The sequence below is a fragment of the Dendrobates tinctorius genome, unplaced genomic scaffold, assembly GCF_039654945.1.
Source record: "Dendrobates tinctorius isolate UK_male_01 unplaced genomic scaffold, ASM3965494v1 ptg000105l, whole genome shotgun sequence".
Classification (NCBI taxonomy): Eukaryota; Metazoa; Chordata; class Amphibia; order Anura; family Dendrobatidae; genus Dendrobates; species Dendrobates tinctorius.
Genome location: NW_027361773.1, coordinates 11,265,351 through 11,279,978, shown reverse-complemented (window position 1 = coordinate 11,279,978; position 14,628 = coordinate 11,265,351). Strand labels below are relative to the sequence as shown.

Sequence of the window (14,628 nt, the reverse complement as noted above, 5' to 3'; positions counted from 1 at the left end):
TATGAGAAAAAGGGGTGAATAGAATCCCCTTCCTTCCTGTGTGTGTGGAACCTCGTAAAGTACCCGCTTGTCTATCAGGCTCAGGATCTCCGCTTCTAAGGCAACCTGTTCTTCGGTTACCTTTCTGATGGGTGTAATGACAACCAAGGGTTTTGGCTGGCGAATAAAGGGGATTCTCAGGCCATCTCTTAGGATGCCCAGGATCCAGGTATTGGAAGAGATCTTTTCCCAGACCTGGAAAATGAGTGCTAATCTCCCCCCTACTGGAATACTGGCGTCACTGTGGCGATGTGAGGTGGAGGTACGTCCAAACATAAATCCCGACTCTTTTTTTTCCTTTTATCCTCCCATCTTCTCCTATCAGCGGGAGGACGCCCCCTATTGAATCTTCCCCTCCGAAAGGGCTGTCTTCTCTGTTCCGTCGGGAACCTGGGGAAGCCTTTTTTCTTATCACCTGCTTTCTCCAGGCTATCGTCCAAGTTCTTGCCGAACAAGAACCGACCATCACAGGGGAGAGAGCACAATTTAGCTTTAAACTGTAGGTCACCCGGGCAGCCCTTAAGCCATAACGCGCATCTAGCAGCATTTGAAAGCCCCGCTGCCTTAGCTGTCAACCTCAGAATCCGCCGAGGTATCTGCCAAAAAAGCTGCTGCCCCGTGCAAGAGATACATATCTGCTAAAATCTTCTCTCTTGGGACCTTTGATGCCAGCTTCTCTTCTAACTGCTGCAGGAAGATCATGAGGGAGCGTGCCGTGCAGGTGCCCGCTATCGCCGGCTTTAGTCCACCTGCTGTCGCTTCCCACGCGTGCCTCAAATATAAGTCCGCCTTCTTGTCCAGCGGGTCTCTAAGAACCCCTGAGTCTTCCAAGGGTAGGGCCGACCTTTTGGAAGACCTGGATACTGCAGCATCTATTTTTGTGATTTTATCCCATATCTCCGCATCTTTGTACTCAAAGGGATATCGTCTCAGAGGTGGACGGAAGGGCCCCAGACTTTTCGGGATTCTTCCACTCTCTCAATAAGCGCCTGGATTTTCTCATTCACTGGGAAGGTCCGCTTTTTCCTCTCCTGAAGCCCCCCAAACATGACATCCTCTAGGGTTTTAGCCGCCCTTTCTTCCTGTAGGCCCATTGTAGTTCTAATGGCCTTTAGGAGGGCATCTGTGTCTTCTACAGGGAAACATGGCTTACCGCCCGTGTCACTGAGTCTGAGGAGGATGATTGTTCCGCCTGAGACGAGGCTGATGCGGACACTGAGGGAGAACTAGGGGGATTCTTCCTACTTTTCTTCCCTTTTTTCAATAGAGACTTAATTGAAGCCTCCATTTCTGACCTGAGGGCGGATATCAAATTGGCTGCAAAACTAGGCGCTTCCTCCACCATAGTCCGCTGGATGCAAGAGGCACAGATCTCTCTGCCAGTCTCTTGCTAGGGGATTTCTACATATAGCAGTCCCTATTGTTCTTCTTGCTTCCTGCTTTCCTGAGCCTTTCCTACAGGGTAGAGCAGGGTTTCCCAACTCCAGTCCTCAAGGCACACCAACAGATCATGTTTTCAGGATTTCCTTAGTATTGCTCAGGTGATAATTGCTTCACCTGTGCAATACAAAGGAAATCCTGAAAACATGATCTGTTGGTGTGCCTTGAGGACTGGAGTTGGGAAACCCTGGGGTAGAGCATACACAGAGAAACCCTATTAACAAAAAAACTAGCATTCATGAAGATCACTCACCACCCGTAATCAAGGGTACCGGACTCGGAGGCTGCGTCAGAGCACGTGACCTGTGTGCTCTTTGGACCTTGAGGAGTCCCCCGACCTGCGGCTGGGGCGACTGCTGCTTGAATGGCTTCCATGTTTCCTGCCAGAGGGCTGTGAGGGAGGCAGGGACACTGAGCGTTCCTGTTCTGACTCCATCTTGCACCGCTCGTTCTGCCGCTGCTTCCTCCTTTTAAATGACGCGCCTCCATCCAGGTGAGCGTCTCCCTCTCCCCTGCGACCGCCGGCCGACCGCTTCAGAAAGCCGGCGTCCCACCAGGCGCCCTTACACCGTCGCCTTTCTGCCGACGTCAGCCGGCGCATCCAGGATCCACAGCGCCGCTGACGTCAGCGGCTGGAAGCCAGCGTCTCTCTCCCCTGCCACGGGGATCGAGATGCAGCGTGTGCGAAGGGAGGGCGGCACGGTGGGGGTTCCCTGGAGCCACCGGGATCCCATCCGCGCCCACATGAACCCAGAGGAACCCCGGGGACTGTGCTTCCAGGACCCGACGACCGGCGCTACAGGTAAGCTACCTGTTCTTCCCGCGCTGGGACGGGCCTGGGCTCTTTTTTTCTTCTTTCTTCGCCATGACAGGCACCGTCACAGTGGGATTCCTTCCAGGACAGGAACCCAACTGAAGCGGGGGAGGGTGTTGTGAGTTCATTTTCCCCTCCGTCACTGAGGCCTGGTGAACTCCCTATTCTAGTGAAGGAAGGTAGTGAGCCTGATTATCAGGCACCTGGGACTAATGAAGACGATTGGCTGAGTGGAGTCTCTGACTGGATTTAAGGCAGCCTACGCCCTTTCTGCCCTGCGGGTGATTTCTCTGTGGACTCTTGGACACCAGTCTGATTCCTGCTCTCCTAAAGCTAAGTTTTCTGTTTTGCCTTTTTGCATCTAAGATTTGTTTTCGTTTTTTCTTGCTTTTTGGATTCTGCCACTCCCTGCTGGAGTGTGCAGTGTTCCGTGAGCTCTGTCTTCTGAAAGTACCTGAGTGCTGATTTAGTTTTTGAAGCTTAGTTGCTTCAGGGCCATTTTTATATCAGCTTGTTGGCTTTTGTCTCTGATAGGGTTTTGGCAGATTGCAGACAGCAGCCTTCCTATCCGTTCCTATCTAGGTAGTTTTTGGGCCCCGTCTTTGCTCAGCCTGTCTTTCTGTCTGTGTAAGTGTTTTCATCTTGCTTCACCGTCATTATATGTGGGGGGCTGCCTATTGCTTTGGGGTCTGCTCTGGGGCAGTTAGATTTCCCCTTTCCTTCTTTAGGCCTATGTATCTCTCCGGCTGTGATCGAGGGGTCTAGGTCATCGTAGGAACCCCCCACGGTTACTGCTAGTTGTGTTGATAGGTTCAGGGGTCTGCAATCTGATAGTTGCCAACTTCTCTGGTTTTCAGGACTTAGCTAGCATTTCTCTTTTTGCCTCCTACGGTGACTCAATCATATCAGGAGGGGTGCCGCCCCTTATGTCTCAGTAGGTTCCTGTCCTGGCGGGGTGGATCCCTCTCTCAGGTGGTGCTGTCATGGGTGAAGGGAAAAAGCCTTTACTAACACACAAATTGTAAGGCTTGTTTTGAGTTTGCCAAAACACGTGGGAGACTCACCAAATGTATGGAGGAAGGTGCGGTGGTCAAATGAGACCAAAATTGAACTTTTTGACCACCAAGGTCTGGCGCCAAATCCATCACCCCAAGAACACAATCCCCACAGTGAAACATGTTGGTTTCAAAATCATGCAGTGGGGATGTTTTACAGCAGCAGGGAAAGGGAAAAATAGTATTGAGTAAAACCTGTTTCGGTCTGTCAGTTATTTCAGACTGAAACACCTTTCAACAAGACAATGACCCAAAGCATACTGGTAAAGCAACACTCAAGTGGCTTAAAGGAAAATGTGCAATTTTTTTGGAGTGGCATAGTCAAAGCTCACACCTTAATGCAATTGAGAATCTGTGGTCAGACTGATTGCTGTTCACCAGTGGAAACCATCTAACTTGAAGGAGCTGAAGCAATTTTGCCTTGAGGAATGGGCAAAAATCCTATAGACTTATCCAAAGCGTCTTGCAGCTGTAATTGCCACAAGGAAGGCTCTATAAAAAGTACTGACTTTTGGGAGGTGAAGAGTTATGCACATTAACGTTTTCAGTTATTTTGTCTAATTTGTGGTTTGTTTCACAATAAAAAGAAAACCAAAATGTTCATAGATGTAGGCATGTTCTTAGATGAACTGATGCAAACCCTCAAAAAAAGAAAAAAGTTAAATTCCAGGTTGAGATAGATCTATCCACATACACACTATCACAGTAGATATTAGTAACCAATTCACTTACTTCTGGTCTATGGGCTCCAGGAGTTCAAGGGCAGGCTTGATCTCGCTCTCTGGGTCATTGGTTTCTACAGTAGTGCTGACTATAGCTATGTACTTTCCTTGTGCAGCCACATTGTGTGTATATGAGATCATGCACACATAGATATCTTGGAAGAAATAAAAAGACCAGAAAAATAAATTGGCTAAAAACAATCAGGTCATATATAGCCTATTATGGCAAATCACAAGAAAAGAAAAATATTCATTAGAAGCTCCATGTTTTTCAGTACATGTTTTATCTTACCAGATTTCCTGTTGACTTGGTTTTGCGGAATGATGATTTGACAAGAATTGACATCATTTGTGTTTTTTATTGGGTGACTCAGGATACAAATTACACGAATAACTTGCCCACCTTTAGTGACAAAATTTGGGACATAACTGGGATCACAAATCAACTGCTTGCATCGGGCAACCTGAAGAAAAAATGAAATATTTGCGAGGTTTAATAGGAAGAAAATATATTTGTGCAGGTGCCTCCTGCTGAAGCCTTGGCTCAGAATTATCTCAACCCCTTCACACACCATGACAGAAGTACGAGCCTAGAACAGACTTAATAGCTTGTGTGAAAATTGCCAGATTTCAAAGTTTAATACAGATCGTGATATGACAAAATATGTTTCTACACAGTTAAAGTTTTTCTCTTTTAAGGTTAAATATTTTCTGTTAAACACTAGATAATTTTCTGAGGACACCTCTTTAGGGAGTGTAATCTTGCCAGGAGTCTGTTCCGCACTCAGTTCCCCCAGCAATGTTATCGCAAGGTGCTGATGGGTTCTCTAGGGAGCAGTGGGCCTGCTGAAAGCCCCTGTCACAGCAATGTGGACGCTAATGTGAATAGTCAGAGGCCGAGCTTCATATGAAACCATGATCTGGCCTAAACACTGCAGCATTACAGTACAGGAATGCTGTGTCCAAGACCTTATGAAGACTAAAGAAAACAACACTCATATCTACCCGTATATAGAACCCTGACTGTATAGTCTTAAACATAGGCGAGACTGGAGCTTGGAAATCATACTTCAAAGAGTCTCAAAACACAGGAAACAACTAGGGGACCTGTCAAAATTCATATCGCTAAGGCTTCTTTCACATTTCAGTTTTTCAAATCCGGCGGGCTGCGGCAAAAAGTTGTCAAACCTGATCCGGTAGAAGCCGCAGCCCACCGGATCATCTGTTTAGGCCGGAGACGGTGCAGGAGAGGGAGAGTCTTCGGGCATGCGCTGTGGAAAAAAGCGGTCCGGCGCTGTCAAAAACTTTGCAGGGAACGTTTTTTTTTTTTGCAGACGCCAGACAGGCATTTTTGCCGTATCCAGCAAAAGCCGGACACGCCGCAAGGCGGCGATAATGCTAGTCTATGGGACAAAAGCCGGATCCGGTTTTTACATTTTTCGCCGCATTGCACCTGATGCTTAAAAACGGAAATGTGAAAGTAGCCTATACCAGATGCATGCTAATGTACTACATGCCTAACCACCCTTCTTGACACTGACTGCGCCCATTTTTCAAATCTGAGGTGTCATGTAGCAATAACTTTAGAATACTTCTATATATCTCAATGAGTCTGTGCAGTTGTAGCGTAACCCCTTCACGACCTTGAGATTTTCCTTTCCTTTGAGTTTTCATTTTTTGCTCCCCTTCTTCCCAGAGCCATAACTTTTATAATTTTTTCTTTTTCCATCAATACAGCTGTGCGAGGGCTTGTTTTTCGCAAGATGAGTTATACCTATGAACAAAACACCATTGATTTCACCATGTAGTGTACTGGAAAACGGGAGGGGGGGGGGGGACTCCAAACAAGGTGAAAAAGTGCAATTCCACTTATTTTTTTTACCATGTTTACTAAATGCTAAAACTGACCTTCCATTATGATTGGCCAGATCATTACAAGTTCGCCGATACCAAACATGTCTACAGTCATGGCCAAAAGTTTTGAGAATGACACAAATATTAATTTTTACAAAGTCTACTGCTTCATATTTTCTAATGGCAATTTGCATATACTCCAGAATGTTATAAAGAGTGATCAGCTTAACAGCAATTACTTGCAAAGTCAATATTTGCCTAGAAAATGAACTTTATCCCCCAAAACACATTTCAACATCATTGCAGCCCTGCCTTAAAAGGACCAGCTAACATAGTTTCAGTGATTGCTCCATTAACACAGGTGTGGGTGTTGATGAAGACAGGGCTGGAGATCAGTCTGTCATGATTAAGTAAGAATGACACCACTGGACATTTTAAAAGGAGGCTGGTGCTTGGCATCATTGTTTCTCTTCTGTTAACCATGGTTATCTCTAAAGAAACATGTGCAGTCATCATTGCACTGCACAAAAATGGCCTAACAGGGAAGAGTATCGCAGCTAGAAAGATTGCACCTCAGTCAACAATCTATCACATCATCAAGAACTTCAAGGAGAGAGGTTCCCTTGTTGCCAAAAAGGCTCCAGGGTGCCCAAGACCGACCAGCAAGTGCCAGGACCGTCTCTTAAAAGTGTTTCAGCTGCGGGATCGGGCTACCAGCAGTGCAGAGCTTGCTCAGGAATGGCAGCAGGCAGGTGTGAGTGCATCTGCACGCACTGTGAGGCGGAGACTCTTGGAGCAAGGCCTGGTCTCAAGGAGGGCAGCAAAGAAGTCACTTCTCTCCAGGAAAAACATCATGGACAGACTGATATTCTGCAAGAGGTACAGGGAGTGGACTGCTGAGGACTGGGGTAAAGTCATTTTATCTGATGAATCCCCTTTTCGATTGTTTGGGACATCTGGAAAACTGCTTATTCAGAGAAGACCAGGTGAGCGCTACCACCAGTCTTGTCTCATGCCAACTGTCAAGCATCCTGAAACCATTCATGTGTGGGGTTGCTTCTCAGCCAAGGGAATGGGCTCTCTCTCAGTCTTGCCTAAAAACATAGCCATGAATAAAGAATGGTACCAGAATGTCCTCCAAGAGCAACTTCTCCCAACCGTCCAAGAGCAGTTTGGCGATCAACAATGCCTTTTTCAACATGGAGCACCTTGCCATAAAGCAAAGGTGATAACTAAATGGCTCAGGGAACAAAACAGATTTTGGGACCATGGCCTGGAAACTCCCCAGATCTTAATCCCATTGAGAACTTGTGGTCAATCATCAAGAGACGGGTGGACAAACAAAAACCTTCAAATTCAGACAAAATAAAAGCATTGATTTTGCAAGAATGGACTGCTATCAGTCAGGATTTGATCCAGAAGTTGATTGAGAGAATGCCAGGGAGAATTGCTGAGGTCCTGAAGAAGGGTCAACACTGCAAATATTGACTTGCTGCATTAACTCATTCTGTCAATATAACCTTTTGCTACTCATAATATGATTGCAATTATATTTCTGTATGTGATAAAAACATCTGACAAACACACAAAAACCAGAGGCCAGCAGATCATGTGAAAATATATTTGTGTCATTCTCAAAACTTTTGACCATGACTGTAGGTTCTTTTTTATTTAAGTGGTGAAAAAAAAGCCAATGTTTCTATTTAAATAAAGAATAAAATATGTAAAGGCACCATTTTCCCATAGAGTCTTTATTTTTTGGGATCTGGGGCTGAGTGAGGGCTTATTTTTTGCGCGCTGAGCTGACTTTTATAGGTACCATTTTGGGGTAGATACGATCTTTTTATCTCCTGTTATTGCAAAATTGCGGAGACTAAAACAACGCAATTCTGGAGTTCTGATTTATTTTCTCATTACGCTGTTTACCAATAAGGATTAATTTGGTTTATATTTTGATAGATGGTGTTTCTGAAGACAGATACCAAACGTGTAATTTTTTTATTTTGAATGTTTTATTTTAAAACTTTTTCCTACTTTGTACTTGCTTCAATAGTTTCCTTAGGAAATTCAGCCATGTGTAGCAGAAATCATCTTTAATGAACGCTGGCAAGCGTTCACAGCAGATCAGAGATGGCAAGCACATGGGTCATCTGCAGACCTCCGGTTGTCATGTCAACCCATCGGCGCCCCGCAATCATGTGACAGGGGCACCAATGTATGGGGTTTTTGACGCGCTTCTGGGATGATCAAGTTAAACACGGTAGATTGAGATTCCACAAGAGGCTGTTAGGGACACATGAAAGCTGACCAAATCAGCTGTTGTGTGCCTGAAAAGATGTAGGCTCAGCGTTGGAGCCAGCAAAGGGAGGGACACGTTCTATGACCTACCCAAACATCATAAGGCGTCAAGGGGTTAAAGGAATATAGAGTGGAAAGAGTGGAAAACAATTGAGAAACTTAATTTTTATGCTTGACCCTAGAGAGAACCTGTCACCAGTTAGTTCAAAAGTGGGAATTTTTTGCTGTTCCTTTGTTCTCACTATTCCCCTCAATATTTTGATGTATTCTCTGGAATAAGGTGGATTTAGAGATATGGACTTAAAGGGAATCTGTCACCCCATTTTAGCCCTATAAGCTGCAGCCACCGCCATCAGGGGCTTATCTACAGCATTCTGTAATGCGGTAGATAAGCCCCTGATGAAACCTGAAAGATAAGAACAACATGTTAGATTATACTCATCGGGGGCGGGTGCCGCGGTCCGGTCAGGTGCCTGCCATTTTCATACGATGTTCTCCTCCTTGCTTCTCCCTCGGTTCCTGCGCAGGCATACTTTATCTGCCCTTTTGAGGGCAGAGTAAATTATTGCAGTGCGCAGGCGCCGGGAAAGGTCAGAGAGGTCCGGCGCCTGCGCACTGCAGTACTTTACTCTGCCCTCAACAGGGCAGATAAAGTATGCCTGCGCAGGAGCTGAGGGAGAAGCAAGGAGGAGGACATCGTAAGAAGATGGGAAGTGCCAGACCGGACAGCGACACCCATCGGACCGAACGCCAGGGTGAGTATAATCTGTTTTTTCTTATCTTTAAGGTTACATCGGGGACTTTTCTACAGCATTAGAGGATGCTGTAGATAAGCCCCTGATGAAACCTGAAAGATAAGAAAAACATTAGATTATACTCACCAGGGGGCGCAGTCGGGTGCAGTGGTGTCGCGGTCTGGTGCCTCCCATCTTCATACGATGCCGTCCTCCTCCTTACTTCTGCCGCGGCTCCTGCGCAGGTGTACTTTATCTGCCCTATTGAGGGCAGAGTAAAGTACTGCAGTGCACAGGCGCTGGGAAAGGTAAGAAGTGACGAAGGAAATGCCAAAATGTGCGTCAGGGTGGGCACATCCCGGGGGGGACTCCATTGCTACATGAGGTATTGCACTAAGCATTTCACTCTAGATCACTTTTCAGCCCCTAGGTGATTTATTCTTTGCTCATACTATTGCACTGGATCCATTGTGATCTTGCCATTATATACATTGTAAACCTTATTAATGCACTGTTACTATATTGATTGCATTGGCACTTTACTATCATCTAGTACAGTGATGGCGAGCCTAGGGCATGCAGAGCCCTCTCAACTGGCATGCGGCCAAGGCCTCGCCTCACTGTTCAGAGCTGCAGCTTCCTCACACACATTGAGCGGCGCGGCCGCAGAGCTGAATGATGGTCATCCAGCCGCACCTCTCAATGTGTGAGAGGAAGTGACAGGAAGGACGCGGACCGCGAAGAGGTGAGCGTGTCGCGAGTGTGGCGTGTCGCGAGTGTGGCCGTGTGTGTGTGTGTGTCTCGATGTGCGTCGTTCCTTTTCAGGTCTCCGGAGGGATACAGTGTGAAGAGTCACAACTGTACTCCCACAAAGAGGCTACGAGTACGGCGTGTACTGCCACCCCGTATCCTCATAGCTCTCCGTACGGACCAGAAGCTCAGCAAAGGTGCGTGCCAGCAACGGATGGTCCTTGACCCCCCGCCTCCCACCCACTCGCCCACCAGAGCCTGTCGGTCGGACGAGGCGCGGACACGGGAAAGATTACAGACAGCGTTGGATAAAGACGGTACCTTTATGGAGTGGCGCCAAGAAAGCGCCGCAGGTTCTTATACGCTGCCCGCGCCTCCCGACGGTCGCCGCATTTCATCTAGGCCCCGGCTGCGGTGCGGGCCTTGTCCCCCCCGGCCTGTATTCATCGGGGGCTTCATCTTAGAGCACGGTTCTGGCGGCGTCTTCTTTGTGGGTGGCCGCGGCTGTGTTGCGGGACTTCCGCGCCGCCCCGTGTTGACACGCGGCCACCGTCTCAAATTTAGTCCCCGGCTTCATTTTGGGCCTTCTCGCCCGTCGCGACCACGCCCCCCGTTAACTCACATAGGCCGGCTGCGCTCCCGCCCGTTCCTAGGCCCTCCCACCGCCTCTCGACCTGTGGCTGGGTAGGGGGGGCGGTTTCCCTTGGTTCAGGCGGCTAGCTCCGCCTTTCTTCTTGTCCCTGAACGGCGCTTTTTCCTTCACCTCGGGCTGCCGCCATCTTTGCAGCCTGTCAGCCGGAGACGACAAATGGATGTCAGTTACCCCCTGCAGGGGCCCTGCAATTTAAGAGCCCGGTACATCGCTTTGGGGACACCGGACCGTGAGTAGTTCTGCAACTGCAGACTGACACCCTCCTCTGCCTCTGTCCCCAACCTTCCGGCATTTCTTTAGGGTCCTTCTTTTCTTCCTTCATTATGCCAAACTCTAAGGCTGAGCGTAGCCGGCCCCCACGGGCTCTCTAGTTCAGTTCTTCGCATGCTCCTCTTGCAATCGCAAACTTCCCTCAGGCCAGCCTACTCCCCTCTGCCTGGACTGCAGCAATCCTATTCAGCATGACCCCGTCCAGGAGCCATCTATTGCGCCACGTGAAAGCGAACCCCCCCATTCCTGGTTGGGCCTCATCTCTTTCACAATCTGTGGCAGACCTCACCAGGGTGTCTCAGTCCCTAGTAGCCGCCCTTGATAAGCTGCCCCTGGACACTTCTGCAGGGTCCAGCAGGTCACATGAAGCTCCATCTGAGCCAGCCAGCAGAAGCCGCAAAAGGCCCAGACAGGATCTCCAGCCGGGATCCTCTCCTGGCCTCACATCCCCACATAGTCCTTCCCAGCAGTCGCCCTCCCGGGCCTCCTCACCCGAGTCAGGTGAAGAGTTCTCGGATGTGTCATCCGAAGAGATCTTAGAGCTGGATTCGGACCAGGACGCGGACATGATGGTTACGGTACAGAACCTCATTGCTGCGATTAACCACACCTTCGAAATCTCAAGACTCCCCTGCGAAATCCTCAGAATAGGAGGTTTCGTTCAGACGGCAGAAACACCTTCCAGTGTCTTCGCCTCCCACTCCGAGTTTGGCAAGATCCTTACCAGGGAAAGAGAAAATCCGACCAGGCGCTTTCAAAGAGGGAAGCGCCTCGGCGTGCTGTACCCGTTTGCCAAAGAGCTCACCGACAACTGGTCTGCTTTCCCCTCGGTAGACGCACTCGTGTCCAGACTTTCTAACAACACGGTCCTCCCGATTTCAGGTGTGGCATCACTAAAGGATTCTAATGATAGAATTATAGAATCTTTAGCAAAGTCAACATTCGAAGCGGCTGCAGCGGTGCCAAGTCCAGCCTTCGCTTCATCTTGGGTAGCGAAGGCCAAAGCCACTTGGGCAGAGGATCTCCGCAAGGGCATCCTAGATAAGGCCCAACCAGAGCAATTGGCCAACTGGCCAACCAGATCTCCCATGCAGGGGATTATCTGCTCTCTGCCTCCTTGCATGCCAAGTCTTGCGCAGTTCAGGCGTCAAGCAACGTGGTGGCAATCCGACGTACAATTTGGCTCAAGGCTTGGCAGGCGGATTTGTCTTCAAAAAAAGTCCCTTACCAATCTGCCTTTTCAGGGAGCGCATCTCTTCGGATCCCAGCTGGACCAGATTATTAAGGACGCCACTGGAGGCACGAGTTCCCTCCTCCCTCGGTCCAAGCCTCGCAGACCTCCGCTAAGACAGTAGTTTCGGCCCTTTCGGACTTTCCGCCGCTTCAATACGGCAGACAACTTCTCTAACCAACAGAGAGCGCAAGCACACCAGAATAGAAAAAAGGTGTCTTTCAGACCCACTCCCTCCTGGCGATCTCACTCCTCCCAGGGCAGATCCTCCAGGTCCAGATCTGGACGGTCCACATCAGCATGACTATCAACGAACTCCCGAGGGTCCTTCCCAATTGGGAGGTCGACTCCTTTTCTTCAGAGATGTCTGGCTTGCCTCAGAGGACGCTTGGGTCAGGGAAGTTATATCATCAGGATACAAGATAGAGTTCGTTTCTCGTCCCCGGGATTGTTTCTTCAAGTCCCGACCTCCAAAAGATCCTGCCTTAGTTCCGGGGTTCTTTGCGTCCATCGCCTCTCTCCTCAGTTCCGGAGTGATTGTGCCTGTTCCCGAATCAGAACGTTTCACAGGGTTTTATTCAAACCTGTTTGTGGTGCCGAAAAAAGGCGGTACAGTTCACCCAATCTTGGACCTCAAGTTACTCAACAAGAGAGTCTGACTGTGTCATTTCCGAATGGAGTCTCTTCGGTTGGTAATCGCTTCCATGGAGACGCAGGAGTTCATGTGTTCAATAGACATTCAAGATGCCTATCTACATGTTCCCATATTCTCCGGGCATCAGAAATTCCTGCGTTTCGCCAGGAACATTACCAGTTCGTTGCACTGCCGTTTGGTCACGCCACCGCACCCAGAGTATTTACAAAGATCATGGCGGCGTTGATGGCCTTTTCCGTACCTCAACGACATTCTGATCAAAGCTCCATCCTTTCATCAAGCTCACCAAAGTCTTACCATCGTCCTCGATACCCTGTCCAATTTCGGGTGGCTCATCAACAAAAAGAAGTCCTGCCTTGTTCCGACACAACATCGTGTTTCTGCGTCTATTGTTCGACACTCGTCGATCGAGGGTTTTTCTCCCACAAGAGAAGATTGGCTCCCTGCAGCGGGATGTACGATCGCTGCAGACCATACGACTTCCATCTCTCCGGACAACCATGAAAGTCCTGGGAAAGATGGTAGCGGCGACAGAGGCGGTTCCCTTTGCCCAATTTCACTCCAGACCTCTCCAACACGCCATCCTGTCTTGGTGGAACAGGTCTGTTCTGTCCCTGGATCGCCCATTTCGTCTTTCATACAGGGTCAAGCAGTCCCTCAATTGGTGGCTGACGTCTCCTCTCATCTCCCTAGGACGGTCATTCCTTCCCATTCACTGGCAGATTGTGACAACGGATGCCAGCCTCCCCGGCTGGGGGGGCAGTGTTCCGCAATCACTGTTCAGGGTCGATGGTCGACTCAGGAGTCGGCCCTGCCGATCAACGTCCTCGAGATACGAGCAATTTATCTGTCTCTCGTTCACTGGGAGAGACTTCTCAGAGGCCTGCCTACCCGGATTCAGACAATGCCACAGCGGTACATGCAAAACAGAAGATGCTGAGACACCATCACATGTTTCTCAACGCAAGCAATGACTAGCCAGGTCTTTCACCGGGAAGGAACAACCACGGGAAGGGCAGTCTCCAATGAAGGAAACCACCTATGCCAAAACATGGTATCCATCCACAGACAGCTGTTTCGGGGTATTTGCCCCTCATCAGTGTGGAGTAGGAAACTGGCTAGTAGGAGCAATGCCTAGTAGAACACTGAGAAAAAAATGAGGATGATTGACCTCATGGAGATCAACATCCAACACTGCGGAGACACCATCACGTGTTTCTCAACGCAGTGATTCTAGAGCACTGCCCCCATCCCTTATGGGAAATATGTAAAACATGCAAAACAGAAGCTGCGGAGACACCATCACATGTTTCTCAACGCAAGCACTGACTAGCCAGGTCTTTCACCGGGAAGGAACAACCACGGGAAGGGCAGTCTTTTTTTTTAGAAAATTAGGAAGGGGAAAGGGAAATTTGTGCTCACAAAAATAGTCCTATAAGCCGGTCGTGCCTAGGGATCAAATGGCTGACCACCATGTGTTGCAAACATGAAGAGAGAAGGAAGATCCGGCACTGGAGACTTGATAAAATCCACGATAAGTTTTATTCACATAATTATCATGATAAAACCATAAAGGGGAAAACAGACCCCCACGCCTGACGCGTTTCGAACCTTACACCAGGTTCTTCCTCAGAGACACCGGGAAGGAACAACCACGGGAAGGGCAGTCTTTTTTTTTCTCAATGCCACAGCGGTGGCATATGTCAACCGCCAGGGGGGGGACACTGAGTGTCTCAGCCCTGGCAGAAGTGTCCAAGATTCTTCATTGGGCAGAGGTTTCAGTCCCGGCAATATCCACGGTGCACATTCCTGGCGTGGACAACTGGGCCGCCGATTTTCTCAGCCGCGAGGGTCCCGCGGCGGGAGAGTGGTCCCTACATTCAGAGGTATTTCTTCAGCTTTGCAGTCGTTGGGGAACCTCGGACGTAGATCTGCTAGCTTCTCGCCTCAACAGGAAAGTCCCACAGTTTGTATCCAGGGCTCGAGATCCTCTCGCAGTGGGCGCCGACGCTCTGGCCATTCCTTGGTCGCAGTTCGAGCTCCCCTACCGCTTCTTCCCAGGCTGTTGAAGAAAATCAAGGAGGAAGGAATTCCAGTCATCCTCATCGCCCCGA

At 48.9% G+C, this 14,628-nt stretch overlaps 1 protein-coding gene across 1 annotated transcript in view; it reads right to left on the bottom strand.

The window, feature by feature from the left end:
- The window catches only part of GDI2 (GDP dissociation inhibitor 2), a 76,668-nt gene that overhangs the window by 12,472 nt on the left and 49,568 nt on the right, over positions 1–14,628 (bottom strand). The window contains exons 8-9 of the mRNA XM_073589065.1: positions 4,363–4,534; positions 4,081–4,225 (exon numbers count right to left, since the gene is read on the bottom strand). Of these exons, the coding sequence (XP_073445166.1) occupies positions 4,081–4,225; positions 4,363–4,534 (317 nt within the window). The remainder of the gene's footprint in view (positions 1–4,080; positions 4,226–4,362; positions 4,535–14,628) is intronic.